The 18028-nt window shown below is 25.8% G+C and overlaps 2 protein-coding genes across 3 annotated transcripts; both read left to right on the top strand.

The window, feature by feature from the left end:
• Positions 1-519: 519 nt before the first annotated feature.
• LOC112694048 (phosphatidylethanolamine-binding protein homolog F40A3.3-like) lies at positions 520-4220 on the top strand. The gene is made up of 7 exons (XM_025569389.1): positions 520-729; positions 806-916; positions 992-1115; positions 1196-1333; positions 2419-2503; positions 3467-3587; positions 3649-4220. Exons 1-7 carry the CDS (start codon positions 706-708, stop codon positions 3958-3960), a joined length of 915 nt encoding a protein of 304 aa, XP_025425174.1. The 5' UTR covers positions 520-705; the 3' UTR covers positions 3961-4220.
• A 4603-nt stretch (positions 4221-8823) lies between these two features.
• LOC112694056 (putative odorant-binding protein A5) lies at positions 8824-12591 on the top strand. 2 transcript variants are annotated; one of them, XM_025569397.1, is made up of 8 exons: positions 8824-9029; positions 9104-9211; positions 9294-9417; positions 9518-9658; positions 9724-9808; positions 11737-11805; positions 12135-12255; positions 12320-12591. In XM_025569397.1, the coding sequence occupies exons 1-8, from the start codon at positions 9006-9008 to the stop codon at positions 12335-12337; spliced, it is 690 nt and encodes a 229-aa protein (XP_025425182.1). In that variant the 5' UTR covers positions 8824-9005; the 3' UTR covers positions 12338-12591. The 2 variants fall into 2 exon arrangements, with proteins under 2 accessions (XP_025425182.1, XP_025425183.1); XM_025569398.1 differs by lacking the exon at positions 11737-11805 and having other exon boundaries at positions 8826-9029.
• The last annotated feature ends 5437 nt before the right edge of the window (positions 12592-18028 follow it).

The following is an 18028-nucleotide window of genomic DNA, read 5'->3' as shown; positions in this document are numbered from 1 at the left end:
ATTAGATATTACTTAATTTAATTTTGATGTATAATTTTCTAATTTTGATTCATATTCATTAATGGTCAATCTTTAATAAAGTATTTTTCTAAAACAATAATCATTAAAATACTCAATAACTACATAATAATACTCATATATTATTACATTTTCAATCATCATCGTTTAATTGTCATGTTACAGTTTTAGAATGACTATTTCGTACAGGCGTTTGTGATAATTAAATTTTAAATACTTTATTGTGTTGAAAAAATACATATGAGTACAATTATTTATGAGCATACCACACTTCTTTATTATGTCGTAATTTTTTTTTTTTTTGTATTTTTATAGATAAAGCAAACATTAATTATTAATTAAAAATATATAATTAAATTAAATGTGCTGCGACTTTTAAATTGTTTTGCTTTATTTTCTATTATCGAATGAAATAATTGAACAATCAATCTATATTATATTTAATATTATTGGTATTAAAAATAATTATTATAATGAAAGAAAAAAAAATTATGAAAACCAAAACATCCACTGTCAACTGATTTGGTATGCAGCATAACTTGTGCATTATTTTTATTATTTTAAATCTCATGGTGAATAATTTGCGTTCTACAGTCATTTAACTGTCCGTTTTTCGTGATTTAGAAAATTCAAGACCAATAATAAACAAGACAATATATATATATATAGTGTTGTATACTGACAAATATGTGGCACGTAGCATTATGTTTAGTAAGAATAACATTTTATTGAGTCATTCATTTTTATATTATACAAGTGTTCATAATTATTCACACTCCCAATATAGATTTGCGTTGCACTTTGCACATTTTCTACGGAATTACCGGTGGATTTAGCAATGTGGAAGGCTAATATCATTCCTAATATTATTCCTTTTGCTCCTCTTGCTAGATTAAGAGTAAGACAAGAAATTATAACAACTATTTTAATTGGTTTTAAATTAAAAACAGAGTTAACATTATAACCCTTTAAGGCTAGATTTCCAAGCGGAAAAAAAGTAAATAATGGGAACTACATTTCTGCACACGATGCTCAGGGCGTACCTGATGTCACTTGGGATGGAAGTTCATCATCGTTCTATACATTGGCATTGATTAGTATATTTGAATTTCCACAAAACTTTTTTGTTATTTTCTAATACGGTATTAATAATTATTTATATTATGTTATGTAACAGATGCGGGTGAATTTCAACAGGAGAATGACGGCATATTACCATTTCGAAAATGGTTTGTTATAAATATACCTGGTGATGATGTTTCAAAGGGAACAATTATAAACCCATTCGTGGAAAGTACTACAGACGAATATACAGGTAGCATTGATTATAATTGAATAGCTAACTGCAGAAACGGGACAAGTCCACTTTTCCCAATTTTTCAGGAATGATGAAAAACTGAACATGATATGTTCCCTTTCTGCAGTTAAGTGAAATTTCCAAATGCTATATTTAGCGTTTGGCTAGTCGGATTTGACTCCTTTCTACAGTAAACGATGTATTCTTGCGTACTTAACAAAAAATGATAATAAATTCAAATTTGATAAAAATGGACTTGTCCCGTTTCTGCAGTTAGCGATTCAATTAGAATGCGGATTTCTATGCAATCACATATTTTTTTTCTCTCAATATTTTTGATTTTTTGTCAGTTATCTCCACGAATCATATCATAATTTGAAGCTAATGGTGAAATTTTTTTTTGCATATTTCTGCATATTTAGAGGTTATTGCATATTTTTGCATATTTGGGCAAAATTCAAAATTTATTGCATATTGAAGTGAATATTTAAAAAGAAATGTATAAAATAATATTTTGTCAAGTAGAAAAGTTAAAAATAAATTTTATAGTCACTAAATAATAATTTATATATATATATATATATTTAGTTATAAAATAAACAATCGCTTACGACATAAACTTAATTGCTCTTTCTGTGTTAGTCGATTATCGACATACCACTTTCTTCAAATATGCCCCAATAACTTCGATTGACATTGAGGGTTCGTTTTCAGTCTTTAAAAATATGTTAACCGATAAACGACACAGCTTCACAGAAGATAAACTTGAAATGCATATGATTATTTATTTTAATAATAAATAAAATTTTAAAAATAAATTAAATTCAGAAAATTCCCTAAATTTTTTTGTATTAAGTATTTAAGAAATTAATTTTTATAAGTTGAATTATAAATTTTAAATAAATAAAAAGTTCTTGCATATTTTTTGCATATTTTCATGATTTTTACTGCATATTATATGGCATATTTCGATACTTTTAAGAGCATACAAATCCGCGCTCTAATTATAATATATAATGAAGATAATATAGTATAGGTAATAATATAGGTACTCTTCTTTATACGTATTAACAAATGGATCATATAAATTACTACACTTAAAGGTAAATGGACATTTCATCGTTACGTGTTTTTGGTGTACTTCCAACCCAGACCAATCGATATTGAAGATCAACTCCAATATTTGAAGTAAAAAGCGTATAATGTATTACAACACAAAATTATTTTTACGAGAAAAAGAGATACTTTAAAATTTAATACACATATTAATAATTAATGTTCCAAATATATGAAAATATATAGATAACATTTTCTTTATCAATTTTTGTCTGGGTATCCATAAATTTGTATTATAAATTAAATGTACTCGTAGTGACATTAAAATAGTGAATTCAAAATATAGTTAAAAATTATTAATTCTTCATGCATGTAGATAAGTTTTATGATGTTTTTATTTAAAATTTTATAAAAATATAAACTTTTTCGTTTTTAAATTATTTTTAGTATGAATTAGATTTCGATTTTACAAATATTAAATAATATTAAAAATTCATTAATATATGTTAGATACATTTTATCTAATATTAATTTAATTCAATTTTTTCTAGATGTGTTAAAAGTTGTTACTTAATCTGTAATAAACTTTGAATCGAGTAATTTTATTTTAAATCAACAAACGTAGAGGAACCAATATAACTAATTTTTTTTTCGAAATTTTAAAATTAAACACGTTCACTAATATAATACATCTTTTATGACTTTCAATGACTATACTAACTAACAATTTCTTTGATTTTAATCCTAGTGAACTAATAAAATATTAAATTATTAATAAGCTCTATACTTAGAAAATAAATAGCTAATTAAACACAATTTAATAAATCTATATTGAGTAGCATTCAGTGTATAAAATATAAGTAAAAATAATCGATAGTTAAAGTTCTAATATTATTTGTATTTATTTTATTTTCACTATAATATAGTGACATTCTTGCTTGACATTATTTTATAATGTTACGCAAGATCAAGATGGCTACTCATTTTTCTCGTATATAATTTATATGACTTATAAATATTTTGTTTAGAAAACACAAAATGTACAAACAATTTTTTTTAAATAAATCAAGCACTAAAGCATACACTTTTTATTAGTGACCTTGGTGATCGTTTTGGATTTTCAATAGCAGATTTTTTTTTCCGCTATAATTTGACCCGACCTTCATATGGTAACTTTTATATAACCGAATCTATGGATATATTCGATTTGACTAAGGTATTATCATTTATTTGTCTTTTTTATTTTTTTATTAATACATAAAATTATATTTACACAGTATTACACCAAAAAGCAAATATGGGAGCATTATTCTCCGAAGGATCAGCCTAAGGAGACTAATTCTCAAGAGCCAAATTCTCAAGAGTTAAATTCTCAAGAGCTAAATTCTCAAGAGCCAAATTCTCAAGAATCAAATTCTCAAGAACCAAATTCTCAAGAGCCAAATTCTCAAGAGCCAAATTCTCAAGAATCAAATTCTCAAGAGCCAAATTCTCAAGAGCCAAATTCTCAAGAGCCAAGTACTCAAGATCCAAATTATCAAGAGAAATATAGTTATGAGTTAAGTAGTTCTATGGAGTTTCAATATTAATACTTGTTTTTTTTATCTTTCCGCTAATGTTCAAACTGTAAGAGCAGAACTGCAGTTATAGAAACGAAATTTCACGTGTTTATAATTCACTTAAAACTCAATTAAAAGTTTTAAATTTATGCGCAAATGAGATATGTCCTAATGTGGTGTATACATTATTACAAATATTAGAGCTTATTGTTACAGCTGAACCAGAAAGGATTTTTTATGCTTAAAACTCTTGAAAACATATTTAAAAAATACAATGATTGAGGAAAACATTTAACTATAACTAGAAATATTATTTAATTATCAGTTCAAATCATATATCTTGTTTTTTTAAAGTTTTATTAATGGCTTGATCACAATGGTTGTTCATCATGGATTTATTTATATTATCCTATAGTATTAGATGAGCTGGCAAAAAAAAAAAAAAAAAAAAAAAAATGAAAAATACATTTAACAATTGAATTACAAATTTCAGTTTTATTAATATTGAATACTTTTGTTTATACATACTTTTACAATTTCTACCACTAAATTAATGAAATTTAATAAATATAGTGAAAATATATAAATATATTTATCTAAATATAGATATTATATCGTTCTTATATCTTTAAATAATGACTTATTTTTTAAATGATCAAAGTTCATGTTGAAAAGCCAGCATCGAACACCTCCATATGAAAAAAGTATTTAGCCGCCATTGTATATCATTGGAAAATCAGATTCAAGGGCCCTGTTGTCAGTGTTGGGCACGGCTAACTTAAAATGTATAAGAAATATATTATAGATAAATAAAATCAGTAAAAATGTATATAAGATATAGATAAATGACATCAAAAATTAGAATTATTTAGTAAAAGATAAAAGAATATATATCTGAATAAAAAAAATAAAAAAATATTAGAACTGTTTTACTTTATTTTTATTAACTATATAAATAAATGTATATATATATATATATATATATATATACAGTACCGTACTTAGAAATTGAAAATTAACTAGATATAGATAAATAAAATTATTTTATCCAGGTAACTATAAAAAACATAAGTTACCTCACATTGTAAATGTATTAAATAATTGAAAATTAAAATAAATTTGTATTTTTACCATGATGTTGAATATTTTAGGCTTGGGTAAATTAATATATATATATGTGTATCGGTATTTATTACAAAATATAAAACATAGATAATATAAGTAAGGTAGACGAGTTATTAAAGTTACTAAGTAAATATTGTTATAAATAAATTATAGTTTTTAATGGGTTAAATAATTATTTAATGTAAGAAATTCCTCTAATATAAGTTAACAAATATCTAGTCGATGGTTTTTGTCCATTGATCGTTTTAAGTCAATACTGACATTGGGCTATCATATGTTTCCATCATCTTTTACAATTTTGAAAAACTTTCTACCTAATAGGTATACATCCTTTTGTTTATCTGTCCTGGTAATTCAGAACGATTTTACTTGTCGCTTTCGCATAACTTTTATTTTTTATTTTTAAATTGAAATATACATTTTTTCATATTTTAGTAGTAAACTAAAACAAACCGATACGTTATAACTTTGTATAATGATTAATAAATAATCATTGCAAATTGACAGCAGATAAAGGAAGTGGAACGACGTATATCGTTTGGTGTAGGTGGTTAATTGAAAGAAGACGAGAATAATGTGTTCTATATTGTTATATTTCTGTGAATATTATTTTTTGTTACCATAAATACTTGAATATGGACGAATAAATTTCTAAAATAAACAATATTTGAAATATATTTACCAATATATAATTGAACCGGGAGTTTGAGTAAACCATTTCTATACGTAATATAAAAATAGTATTTATGGCAGTAGGATGAATTAGATTAAAATTATTTTCTGTCTTATAACAACTTACCTATTGATTAATATAGATTGGACTATGATGATTATTAATTATTTTATTATTACGAGTGTAAAAAGTATCATTAAATATGCATTTATCTAAATAAATTATTTTATTTATCTAAGATAATACAACAGATAATTATTTCTTCGACTATCAAGATAAAATGAAAACTGATTAATTATTTATCTAGCTAAATGTATCTAAATAATGTCCTACACTGCTTGTTGTCGATAAAATCCTTAAGCGCCATCTATAAATAATGGTACTTGTACTAAGGAATTTCTAAAATAATTTTTTAATTAAACTCAGAAAATGATAACTATTCAAAATATCAACGTAAATGGTGGAAAACTTTTGGACTCAGAATATCTGATCACCACAGGATATTCTGACTCATCAATGCAATTTGATGGTACCATATAATAATGTAAGATTATCCATAAATTTGAGTTCCACATAAATATAGAAATAACTTTGTAGTTTAGTAAAATCTATCTAATTTAAATTCGCAGATATATCAATAAAATATCTGGCAAACAGGAACGAGCAATATTTTCGATAGAACAATGTGATGCAATATAAACTTTTTAAATTGTAGCATACGAAGAACTAATATTTATGTTACCGGAAAGGATGATCATTTTATAATTATATAATATATAAATATCATGTTGATCAATTTTTTTTTTTTTTTACCATCATTAATTTAATAGATACATATTGATGCATTAATTAACGAATGACATTTAAATGCCATAATTGGAAGGTAACTATAAAAAATAACGAAACAAACAATATTAAATTTATAATTTTGGTTTCAAAGGCCCTTTGAGTTCCCCAATATATAAGCTTGAGGCCTCGCTGCAATGCACATCAGCACTTCCTCTAAATATGGTACTGCACGCATAACCCAGTTTATAAATAGGATGTATCAGATCTTATATCAAGTGATAAATACTTCAAATTTAAAATTCAAGAGTTACAAATTAGTATTAACCATATTCTGAAATATTGAAATTAGATCCTGTAAATATTAAAAATTGTTATCATATATTTGTATTTAAATCTTATTATTACTTTCAACTGAAATTATAGCTATTAATTTTTTTAAGTTGTTATTTTCATATAGTTTGCATTTATTTTAACTTTTGCAAAAAATTTACCTTGACTTATAAGAAGCATTTTATCTTGCTGAAGCCACAGTTTCTATTATTTAAAAATTATGTGAAAACATAACTAAATAAATTCAAAAATGATTTAAAGAAGCTAAGATAAAGATAACATATTGCTCTTGATTAGCTAAGAGACCTTCAAATGTAATTTATAAAAATACCTTTAATTTATAAAATTAAAATTTTATTTTATTCTCTAATTTATAAGCTAAATTTAAAAAATATTTTGTAATATAAAATTTTTACATTATTTGTTTATATTTTGTAAAATATTTTGATAATGATTCCTACTTAGAAAATAAAAAAAATTTCATCTTCCCTGCCATTCAAAATTCCTGAAAAATTCTTTGCGCCTGATTACATAATATCCAACCTCTCAGAATTAAAATACCATTTCACCAACGTTCACAAAATTAAACTATTTTCGGATAATGTACCTTTGCAACTTTTTTTTATCAATTTAAAAAATTTGGATATGTATATGGTTGAATTTCTTCTGAACACAAAAATAGTAAATAAAAAAACACAATCGCCCAAAAATCCACCACAGTTTCAAATAAGTCTTGCCTGAAAATACTGCCTCCAAACTTTACAGTATATGTGGGGAAGACCTCAGCTCAGATTCCTGCACCGAATCAATTATTAAGCTCGATCCTTTCATTCCTGCTTCTTTAACCAAAAAATAATTTATCTTAATCGACTTTTAATATCACCTCTATCAATCCCTTTTATGCTTGTGATAATTGTTATTGTCAAAATCATACTCAGTTTTACTCTAATATTGAAAAATTATTAATATACTAAAAAACTTATTTTATCTAAGAATTTACAATATTATAAATTCCTCCTTTCTCATCTTACTGTATTCTTAAATAAAAGCCAATTATAATTATTTCTTCAAACAATAATTACGTTAGATCATATTATTATTCTGTTATTATTTTTTCTGTATTATTGGTATCTATTGTATTTTTAATTTTCAAACTGTTTTTATGTAATACACATTGCCGTTGTTATTATGACTATCATTTTTTTTTCTTTTCTCTAATTATGTACCTTATCGAAATTATCTTATTTAATTGAATAATTTTATACTCTTCGTGATTGTTGAGTTTTAATAATATCTGCTAATAGCTAATAAAAAGAATGAAAAAAAAAATTAATTAAAATAATTATAATTGGCTATATAGTATTACACAGTGTACATAAATAAATGTGATATAAATATTGTACATTAAGTCTTTTAAAATAAGCTTATTTCCTTTCAAATATCTATAAAAAAGTTTTTTCAAAGAAAAACTTTTCATTTAATGCTTTCTAATGAATGTTTTTATTTTTCATTCAACCTGGTCTTGAAATATTGTTGATGTACGCATGAAAATAAAAATAAAAATTAACGTCAAAAGTGAAACTTACTACTTAATTTGAATTGGTTGGTCTTAAATAATTATATATATTAGCATGTGATTTTTATTATATTCACTGGATATGATGTTTTCCTATCATTTAATATTTCATAAGATCCTAAATCAAATTGTTATGTATAAAAATTATTCACAAATATTAAATATGGATATATCACACAACATTCTAATGTTATAATATTCTTTTGCTGATGTTACAAAAATGTATTGTTATTTAAATATATATATATATATTTATAATTCATTTTGATTTGCTTTATGCTTAGCGTGTTTTATTTTTTCTTATCTAGTTGAAAAATTAATTAATCAATTACAACATTGTACTTAATGTGATATATTTTAAAAATAATTATTTTGATGATAGCAAAAATATTTAGAAAACCAAAACATTCATTGATATCTCAGTCTTATGACCATCAACCAGTATTCTTTACAATGTTTTTTTTTCTTTTCGCGGGTCTTCTAGTGAACGCTTTGTGTTATACGGTTGCAATCTAATTGTCAGCTAATTCAGGCAAGTTGGTCAAATTAATAACTATAGAAGAACTTTATATACCCGTAGATATGTGGCGTGTAGTAATTTATTTTGTAAGAATTTTGAACTATTATTTTTTATATCACATGTGTTCGGTTAAAACTAATTGTTCACTTTTTGGATATAGATATGCACCGCACTAGGTTCTTATGCTAACGAAGAGGTTTTTTTGTCATTGTTGCAACATGGAATCATTCCTGACGTAATTCCCTTCCCCCCTATTGAGCCAGTATTGGTATGTCAGTTAAGCATACCGTGTATAATCGGTCTTCAGCTTAAAGTGGTGTTATAAAAAAACGTTAATCAAAACGTTATAGGTTCGTTATGCAAGTGGAGCGGAGGCGAAGTATGGTAATGTAATCGATGTGGAAGACCTTGTGAAGCCACCAGATGTTAGTTGGAATTTGGGTTCAAATAACTTCTATACATTTGGTTTAATTGGTATATATGCGTTTTTATATAATGTATATACGTTGTTTATTTATTTATTTATTTATTTTTTTATTCTGTTTTAATATTATAACACTTACTAATGTTAAAGATGCCGGTATAACGTCACGTATCGATTGCCATACAACAACGTTTCTACAATGGTTAGTGATAAACATCCCAGAGTCTGATATTGCAAAAGGATACACCATGGCTCCATTTGTAAGATCTCTGCCTAAGAAGAAAGTTTTTGGTATAATGAATATTCGTATTTGTATACATCTGTATACGTCTAACAAAAAACTATTTTCATTTAAGGTCAATCGGTATATTATCGTTACGTGTATCTTGTGTACCAACAAATGGATAAAATCGAAGGCTATGAAATTTTGAAATTTAAAAGGTAATAAATACACGTTATATTTTTCAAATTCACAGTAGTTGCATTGAGAATATAATGCCTTTAAAAATTATTCTTAGTAAATTTAATATTAATCAAACATAGGTAGTACCAGTAAGTATTTCAATACTTCTTAGAGTACCTATCGTTCTCTGAATTTCAATGTATTTATATATCTGACTGAACATACTAACGTTTTACTCAAGTAGTACGTTTAAATCAGAAAATTTTTATTTTTTGGTAAATTCTAAAAACACAAGGAAATCAAGTTCATAAACATTAAAGGTCTTAACTATCGATATTACTTAGATTCAATAGCCTTCAAATCAATCAATAACTAGACAAACTAGTTCAAATGTGTCATCGATAATTTTTTGAACTTCATATAATAATACATACGATGATTTCGTAATGTATATGGAGTTGGCCAACCCTTTTTCACGGATAAACTTGAGACCTATACCAATATTTTGCGAGTTATTTGCGAGAATTAGCGAGTTCATTTTCAAAATTTGTGAGTAAGCCGATTGCGAATTATAATTAAAAAACAGAAGGGTGGGTCAACTTCATGTATCCCCTCCAAGTCACCCTAGAATTTCAAAAATGATAATAAACGATGCGTCTTTATTGGCAAGTAAGTCGTAAAAAGTCATAAGTTACATACTCATAAGTAGTAAATCATAATGTTTAGGTAGATAAATTTATTATATAATAACAGTGGAAAATGTGAAAATGACCATTTAAACATACTTATTTAAAATAGCTTAACATTTGTATGATAATTTATTCTCTGAATAAATAATGGATATTATTATTTTTTTTATAAATTTTATTAAAAAAGTAAAATAACAGGTAGATACAATGGTTTTTGGTGATTTTTTAGAGCTATTCAAAAATCGTAGTATCTATATAAAATCAATTTTCATTCGACCACAATATTATAATTAAAATTGTATATGTTAATTTGATTAATAATAATCAAGTATTCTCTGTATTATAAATAATATATTTAATTTTAAGAAAAATACTATGTAAAAATTTAATGTTAAGCTAATAATTCAAGTTGTTGTAGCCATAAAAACATAAAAAATAAATATATATTTTAGTAATTTAAATTATTAATTGTCTTTCTTTTTAAGATTCTGAGTGAAGCGAGAGATCTTATGGTTTTTACAATGACATTTTCGTGGTATCTATTATTATCGAAAATATTTTCAAGAACTTCAGTTACAATTATTCTTGTTATAATAATCAATTGCCGTGCGATCAATAATTTGCGCAAAATTGTCGTGCGGTAAATTGTTTACGACCAATTGACGTATGTTCTTAAATATGACCTTTTATTTTAAACTTTTAATACATAAACGTTAGCACGTGTTTTTTTTTTATACTCTTAAAAAACAACTGTTTTATATTTTAAAAAAATTCAAAAGTATGTAACATACTAACATTCTAACAGTAGGTCACATTATCAGAAAAATATTGGAGATAGCATAGACTCAGTATAAGGTCTATGGGAGATATGAACATTTTTAAATTTCCCGTTTTATTATCAGCTATTCAATATTTAGGTTTAGATATTAATTGTTAGTTGACCATTCTATCATAATTTTCTATTAGTCGATACTTTTTATACAAAACTGTTTTAAATCTAATCTATTGTATAGTGATTAAATATTAAATAGTTATAAAAACAATACCTTTCACATGTACTAAAAATTTCAGAGTAATAATCTCATTCAGGGAAAATATTTTTACAAACTTAGATTTAAATAAAAAAAAAAAAAAACTGTTTTAAATAATTTTTAAAACTTACGAATAAAATGATAATTAAAAATTGTATAAAATATAAAAATCATTGTTTTAAACAAATAAAATGTATTTTATGTTTTATTTTAAAAAAACTGATCTTTTTGCAATCCTGGCTGTAGTGACAATAGATCATATCTACAACTAGTTATTACATTGTTTCCTTTGAAAACGGCCATCGAAATTCTGGGGTAAGTTATGTGTACTGAATTCATGGTAGGAAAATGGAATTTGCGGGTTAGGGGTGAACTCGCAAATTCTCGCAAATAACTCACAAAATATTGGTGTAATTCTCAAGTTAATTCGTGGAAAAGGGTGTTTCAACTTCATGTACGTGATTTTGTATTCAATTTTTAATAATTAAATATTAAAATTTAAAAGTTTATTTTAAAAATTATGCTATTTTTGTTATTTTTTGTTAATTTTTAAACTACTATATAGATGCAAATTTTTGTGATTATGATCGATTATTTTCGAAATTTGAACGTGTATTATAAAAAACATTTTTTTTTTTTTTTAGTGAAATTACAAATCGAACCGGTTTTTCAATGTTTGATGTATGTTCGGAGTTCCTAATGGATAAGCCTGTAGCTGGTAATTTAGTATTGGTCAAGTACAAAGATATTTATATACCACCTGAAGTATAAAAATTGATATGTTTTATTTATCATATACTTACTCTAAATTATTTTTTTGTTTTTCTAGCCATTAATCGATTTATAATTATTGTATAAAGATTCATCGAAGAAAACCATTTCGGAGAATTAACATATTCATGGGAATATATCCAATATAACATAATCTTTATATCAATATATATATATATATATGTATATATGTATGTATGTATATGAAAAAATAGGCATTTTTTATGATTAAATTTTCTAATGACACTATTGAATATTTTTAATTTTATGTCTATGAGAGGTGGAAAGGGGATGTATTGTAATTAAAGGGTACAATTTGTTTACGGATCATTTAAATCATTTAACGATTTTTTTTTCACATAGTTGTTCCAAATATTCTTAAATATATTGTATACTTTATTATGTCAGGTAAATTATAATATACATAAATTTAAACAAACTGAATGTATTATATTATATATTATAAACAAAAAATCCTTACTGACTGATTTAAAATCAACGCATAGCTTAAACTACGATAACTTGTGAATTAAAATATTCATTGTATGTTTATATTATAGTCTGGTATGTACTAAAAAATTAATTTGAATAATTTTGATTTTATCCAAAATTCAAGCAGTAGAATTTATTTAGGTTTTATTTTTTTTTGGTTTTCGTCTTACGGTATGTAATGTAGGTTATACGTCGATGTCAATTAAAGTCAGTTTTTCATTATTTGATTATTATTTGAAATCTTATACTCGTAAAATAATATATTAATGTAATAAAAGTATAAAAACAAACAATCAAATCACTATAACAATTTTAGCCCTGATTGTGAAAGTTAAGAGATAATATTAATTCATTAATCATGGTTATTCCGATATACTCGTGTATTTCAAAATTCTACAACAGTACCATCGACAGTTGATAAAAAATAATATAAATTATTATATGGGTACAAATAGGATACGAACTTTCAAAAGTTATTTATTTTCATTGCATAAGTACATTTATTGTAGCCTTAAAATATTTTAAAATACCGATTGAATAGATTTTTGTAAATGACATTTATTTCACAGTGAGTAAACCCTAAAGAAGTTAAGCAATCACAATTATTCTTTCAGAAAACGCCGGAAAATTTAGCTAGCTGAATATAATATATATATACGTTAGAGTTAAATTCAGTAAATAAGTTATATATATATATATATATATATATATATATAGGCTAGTAATGATTATTAAGTTTCATTAACCTTCAAATACAACCTTGAAATATAGATAGGGTTAAGTAAAACAAATTAGAAGTAAATAAACACTAAATTTCATTATAATGTTATGAAGATATGAATAATGCTATGATATATTAGATATTAGAATTGAACCATTAGAATGAAACTATATACTAGATACCCAAATTCTCACCCAAATTAAAAATGACACTTTCAATTTATTTTAATTATGATTGACTTAATGGAATTCAGATTATTTAATTATATTCAAAATATTAGTCATTAATAAAAATGTCATAAAGTATGTTTCAGTAAAACAATGCTGATTGAAGAATAAAAGTATTTTATGTTATGAATGAAATTTATCATTTTTTTTTTTTTATCAAAACTTGTTTTGAACTGAATTCGTTACACAGTATTATTGTGTATATTTTTATAAATAATAGTTACTATATATCTCAATATGAATTAATCACCGTCTACTAAGTATGAAACTAAGCAGAATTATTCACTTACGGATATAATGAATACCTTGAAAATTATGTGAAATGATATTCAAGCTATTAATACTAAATTGCTAACTCAGGAGAATACGTCATCTGCTATTTTAGATCGAATGGATAACTTTACAACTGAAATAATGGCTTTGAAAAAAGAAAATAAGAGTTAAAAAAAAGATATTGATAATCTCAAAAATAATTCTCGTATATCATCACAATCGCTTAACTCCATATATGATATTTCTGGTATTGACTTAGTAAATGAAATCCAAGAAAGGGAAAATAAATCCTGCAACTTAATAATATGTAATATAGAAAAACCCAATTGTGATGATCTCATTAAGAACTTAAATATTGATGTCAGTATATCATCTGTTGTTAGACTAGGTAAACAGTCCAATAGGACTGCCAATAAATCTAGACCCATTAGAATAACTTTCGATTCTCCTCAGGCGGTCATAGCTGTACTCAAATCTAAAAAAATCACCGCTGAATATTCCTCGCTGGAAAAATCCATGGATTACTACGGATTTAACAAACCATCAAAGGAAATTTTTATAATCATTAAAGAAGGAAAGGGACCGAAGAGACGGACTTGATAATGGGACATGGTTCATAAAATATATTCGTGGATCACCTAAGCTTGTTCAGAAAAACTAAATTATGGCTCAAGTAAATCTAAAACCTATTTTTCTTGTAATAATGATTGTAACGTTTGACTCTCCTCTATGTGTCGGATCGTCAAGGTATACGTATATATATATATTTCCAAGTATATTAGACAGTGTTTTTATATAAATAGATGATAATAATATTTATTTATAAAATTACAAATATGGCACAAACATATATAGCATTTATATGAAGATATATTACTGATTATTTTAGTTTAAAATGTTGAATGATTGATGGAGAACAAGAAGTTCCTCCCAAACCGCAAGAGCTGCTTGGCTTGTCCGCGGCAAAAGTGGCGGACGGCTGAACCAGCGGTGGGATGTCCTGGATTGAGTTGGTAATAAAAAAAAAGATAAAATACGACGGGCAGCGGCACTGTGGATGGCGGCTAATGTTCGTATTGCTAGGGAAGTTGACGACGTCACAGTTGATGAAGTTCAACTGGCTAGTTGTCAGTCTACTTGACTACGGGGAACTACGTAACATATAGTGAAATACAACGAATTATATTCTATATGCATAGTACCCATAGAAGTTCGACAGAACAACTGCGAGAGAGGTGATTTTGAGTTTATTTGGCCGGGTATTTAAGCGTGTCAGATCTGGATTTGTATAGCAGAGTGTAGATTAGCGATGTTTTTGGTTTTTCTTAGTTTTCTTTTAAATTGAAGATGTATTGTGACGCGGAGTAGTTTCGAGAAGTGCTTACAGATATATATTGATGATTTTTTAGCAGTGGAGATCACGAAATTAATTTGAAAGATTAGAAAATGTAAAAAGAAGTCCGGAAAGAAAATCGTCAGTGAAAAAAGAGCGCTCTATATATTGGATATTAACTGACGCGAAAGGTGCGACGCACCGCGCATATCAAAGAGAGCGGGTTCGTCGGTGTCAGTTGCATAATTGGACACCACTAGGTGGCTACACATACGTGGTTCACGCTACATGATAGTATTTTAAATAAAAATGTTGATACTCTTTCCGGTTATTATCAAAATGTCCGTGGACTAAAATCTAAATTACCTAATATTTGTCTTAATTTTATTTCTTTAAGTCACTATGATTACTTTATATTAACGGAGACTTGGCTTATAAACGGTATTAATAGTTAAGAATTAGGGATGGATAATTACATTATTTATCGCAATGATCGTTATAATTTAAATAGTATTTACTCAAGAGGTGGGGAGTTCTCATTACTATACACAATTGTCTCTGTTCCTGTGAACTTACTTTAACAGATCCTACTCTTGAGTGTGATGCGATTATGCTTAAGTTAGTTAAAATTAAAATTATAATTATTTGTTTATATATCCCTCCAAATAGTCCGTTTGAATTATATAATCGTCACTGTATACAACTTGAGAATTTAAAATTTTCATTTCCAGATGTTACCTTTTTAGTAGTTGGGGATTTCAATATGCCAGATGTAAAATGGTCTAATGGAAATCATTATGTTATTATATCTGGTCCTGCTTTTGAAAAATCTAAAATTTTAGTAGAAACCGTTGCCATTATGCAATTATTTCAACATAATTGCATTGTCAATTATAAAAATAATATATAAGGCTTAGTTATTTCAAGTGAATATAGTTTAGTAGTTACTAAGTGCTTTTTCCCGTTAGTTCCTATTGATATAGCACATCCTCCGTTACAAATAATTTGTCTTAATGCTAATACGTATTGTAAACTTAAATCTTTAACTTTGGATTTCAATTTTAATAGAACTAATTACGAAGAAATGAATAAAAATTCCAATATTATTGATTAGGGATTTTTATTAAGGGATAATCTTGACTTCTCTTCGGTTATCTCTAACTTTTACTCAATTATTTATCAAGCTATTAGTATTTTTTCCCTAAATTCTCTAATCGTAATCATAAATATCCACATTGGTATAGTAGTGAATTGAAATCTTTAATTTTCAATAAAAAACGTTTGCATAAAGAATTAAAATCTACTAATGATTGTAATACATATGATGAATTTTCTCGATTACGTAGTTTATGTAAAATAGAATCAAAAATATGTAGATTGCGTTACCTACACAAAGTTCAAAGTGATCTCACACTGAATCCTAAATACACTTGGTACTATATTAAAAATTTAAAATCCGATAATGATATACCTAATACGATGTTATTTAATGATAAATCGTCAACGGGTGGATCTGAAGTAGCAAATCTATTTAAAAAATGTTTTAGTTCATTCTATTCCAATTTAAATTTAAATATAAATAGTTATATAAATAGTTGTCTTAATTATTCTAAAAATGTTGTAGATGTATGTAATCAACCATTATAAAAATTTCGATAAGTGATATTTTTGAAGCTATTAGTTCCCTAGATTGTAATCCATGTCCAGGACCTGATGATTTACCTAATATTCTACTTCGTTCATGAATATATTCATTATCAGTTACCATATGCAAAACTTTTAATCGGTCTTTATCTGAAGGTATTTTTCCATCTCAATGGAAAAATAGTTATATCACAACTATTTATAAGTCAGGTAATAATAATTTGGTAACAAATTATAGGCCAATAACAAAACAATCTGCCTTGCCCTAACTTTTGGAAAAACTATTGATCCATTCATTAAATTTTATATTTAATAATATTTTTTATAATAATCAACATGGTTTTAGGAGAGAGCTCTGTTGAAACTAATTTACTTTGTTTTGTTAATACTCTTATGCATACAATGGAGTCTGGCAGACAAACAGATGTTGTTTATACGGACTTTAGAAAGGCTTATGGCTCTGTAAACCCCTCTGTCCTTATTGCCAAGCTATGCTGTTTGGTATACATGATCCGTTGTTCTCTTGGGTTAGCTCTTATTTAGTAGATAGAACTTAACAAGTAAAAATCAATGAATTTTTATCTGACATTTTTCCAGTCCCTTCAGGTATTCCCCAGGGATGTCATTTATCACCTTACCAGTTTTCCATCTTTTTAATGGATTTGAGCAATTGCTTTAAATTTTATAATTACTTACTGTTTGCTGATGATTTAAAAATCTTTGCCGATGTTTCCTCATTTGATGACTCTAATTTAATCCAAAATGATCTAAACAGAATCAGTGATTGGTGCCGTTCTAATGGTCTTAAGTTAAATACAACCAAATGTTTTAAAATGTCATTTTTCCTTACTAAGTCTAAATTAAACTTTTCCTATCATATTAATGGTGACCAACTCATAGAAATTGATTCGTGGTAATGATCTAGGGGTAGTTTTCCAGTCTAACTCATTATTTTCTTCTAGTATTGAATATTTATGCTCAAAAGCACTTAGAAGTCTTGGTTTTATAATTCGTAATACGAAAGAATTTAACAACGAAATTTGTCTTAAAACTTTATATACCCCATTCGTTATATCA

This window comes from Sipha flava, unplaced genomic scaffold, assembly GCF_003268045.1.
Source record: "Sipha flava isolate LNK unplaced genomic scaffold, YSA_version1 122_pilon_pilon, whole genome shotgun sequence".
In the NCBI taxonomy this organism is placed as follows: Eukaryota; Metazoa; Arthropoda; class Insecta; order Hemiptera; family Aphididae; genus Sipha; species Sipha flava.
The sequence above is the reverse complement of the archived record's forward strand: the minus strand, read 5'-3'. Positions and strand labels throughout refer to the sequence as shown.

Bases quoted from the DNA above. Each gene is read 5' to 3' on its own strand.
- LOC112694048 (XM_025569389.1), top strand. From the start codon at position 706: ATGTGGCACGTAGCATTATGTTTA. The intron at 1,334-2,418 runs GTAGCATTGATT...CTACACTTAAAG, and splicing joins TACTACAGACGAATATACAG to GTAAATGGACATTTCATCGT. The intron at 3,588-3,648 runs GTATTATCATTT...ATATTTACACAG, and splicing joins ATATATTCGATTTGACTAAG to TATTACACCAAAAAGCAAAT.
- LOC112694056 (XM_025569397.1), top strand. From the start codon at position 9,006: ATGTGGCGTGTAGTAATTTATTTT. The intron at 9,212-9,293 runs GTATGTCAGTTA...AAAACGTTATAG, and splicing joins CCCCTATTGAGCCAGTATTG to GTTCGTTATGCAAGTGGAGC. The intron at 9,809-11,736 runs GTAATAAATACA...TCCTGGCTGTAG, and splicing joins GAAATTTTGAAATTTAAAAG to TGACAATAGATCATATCTAC.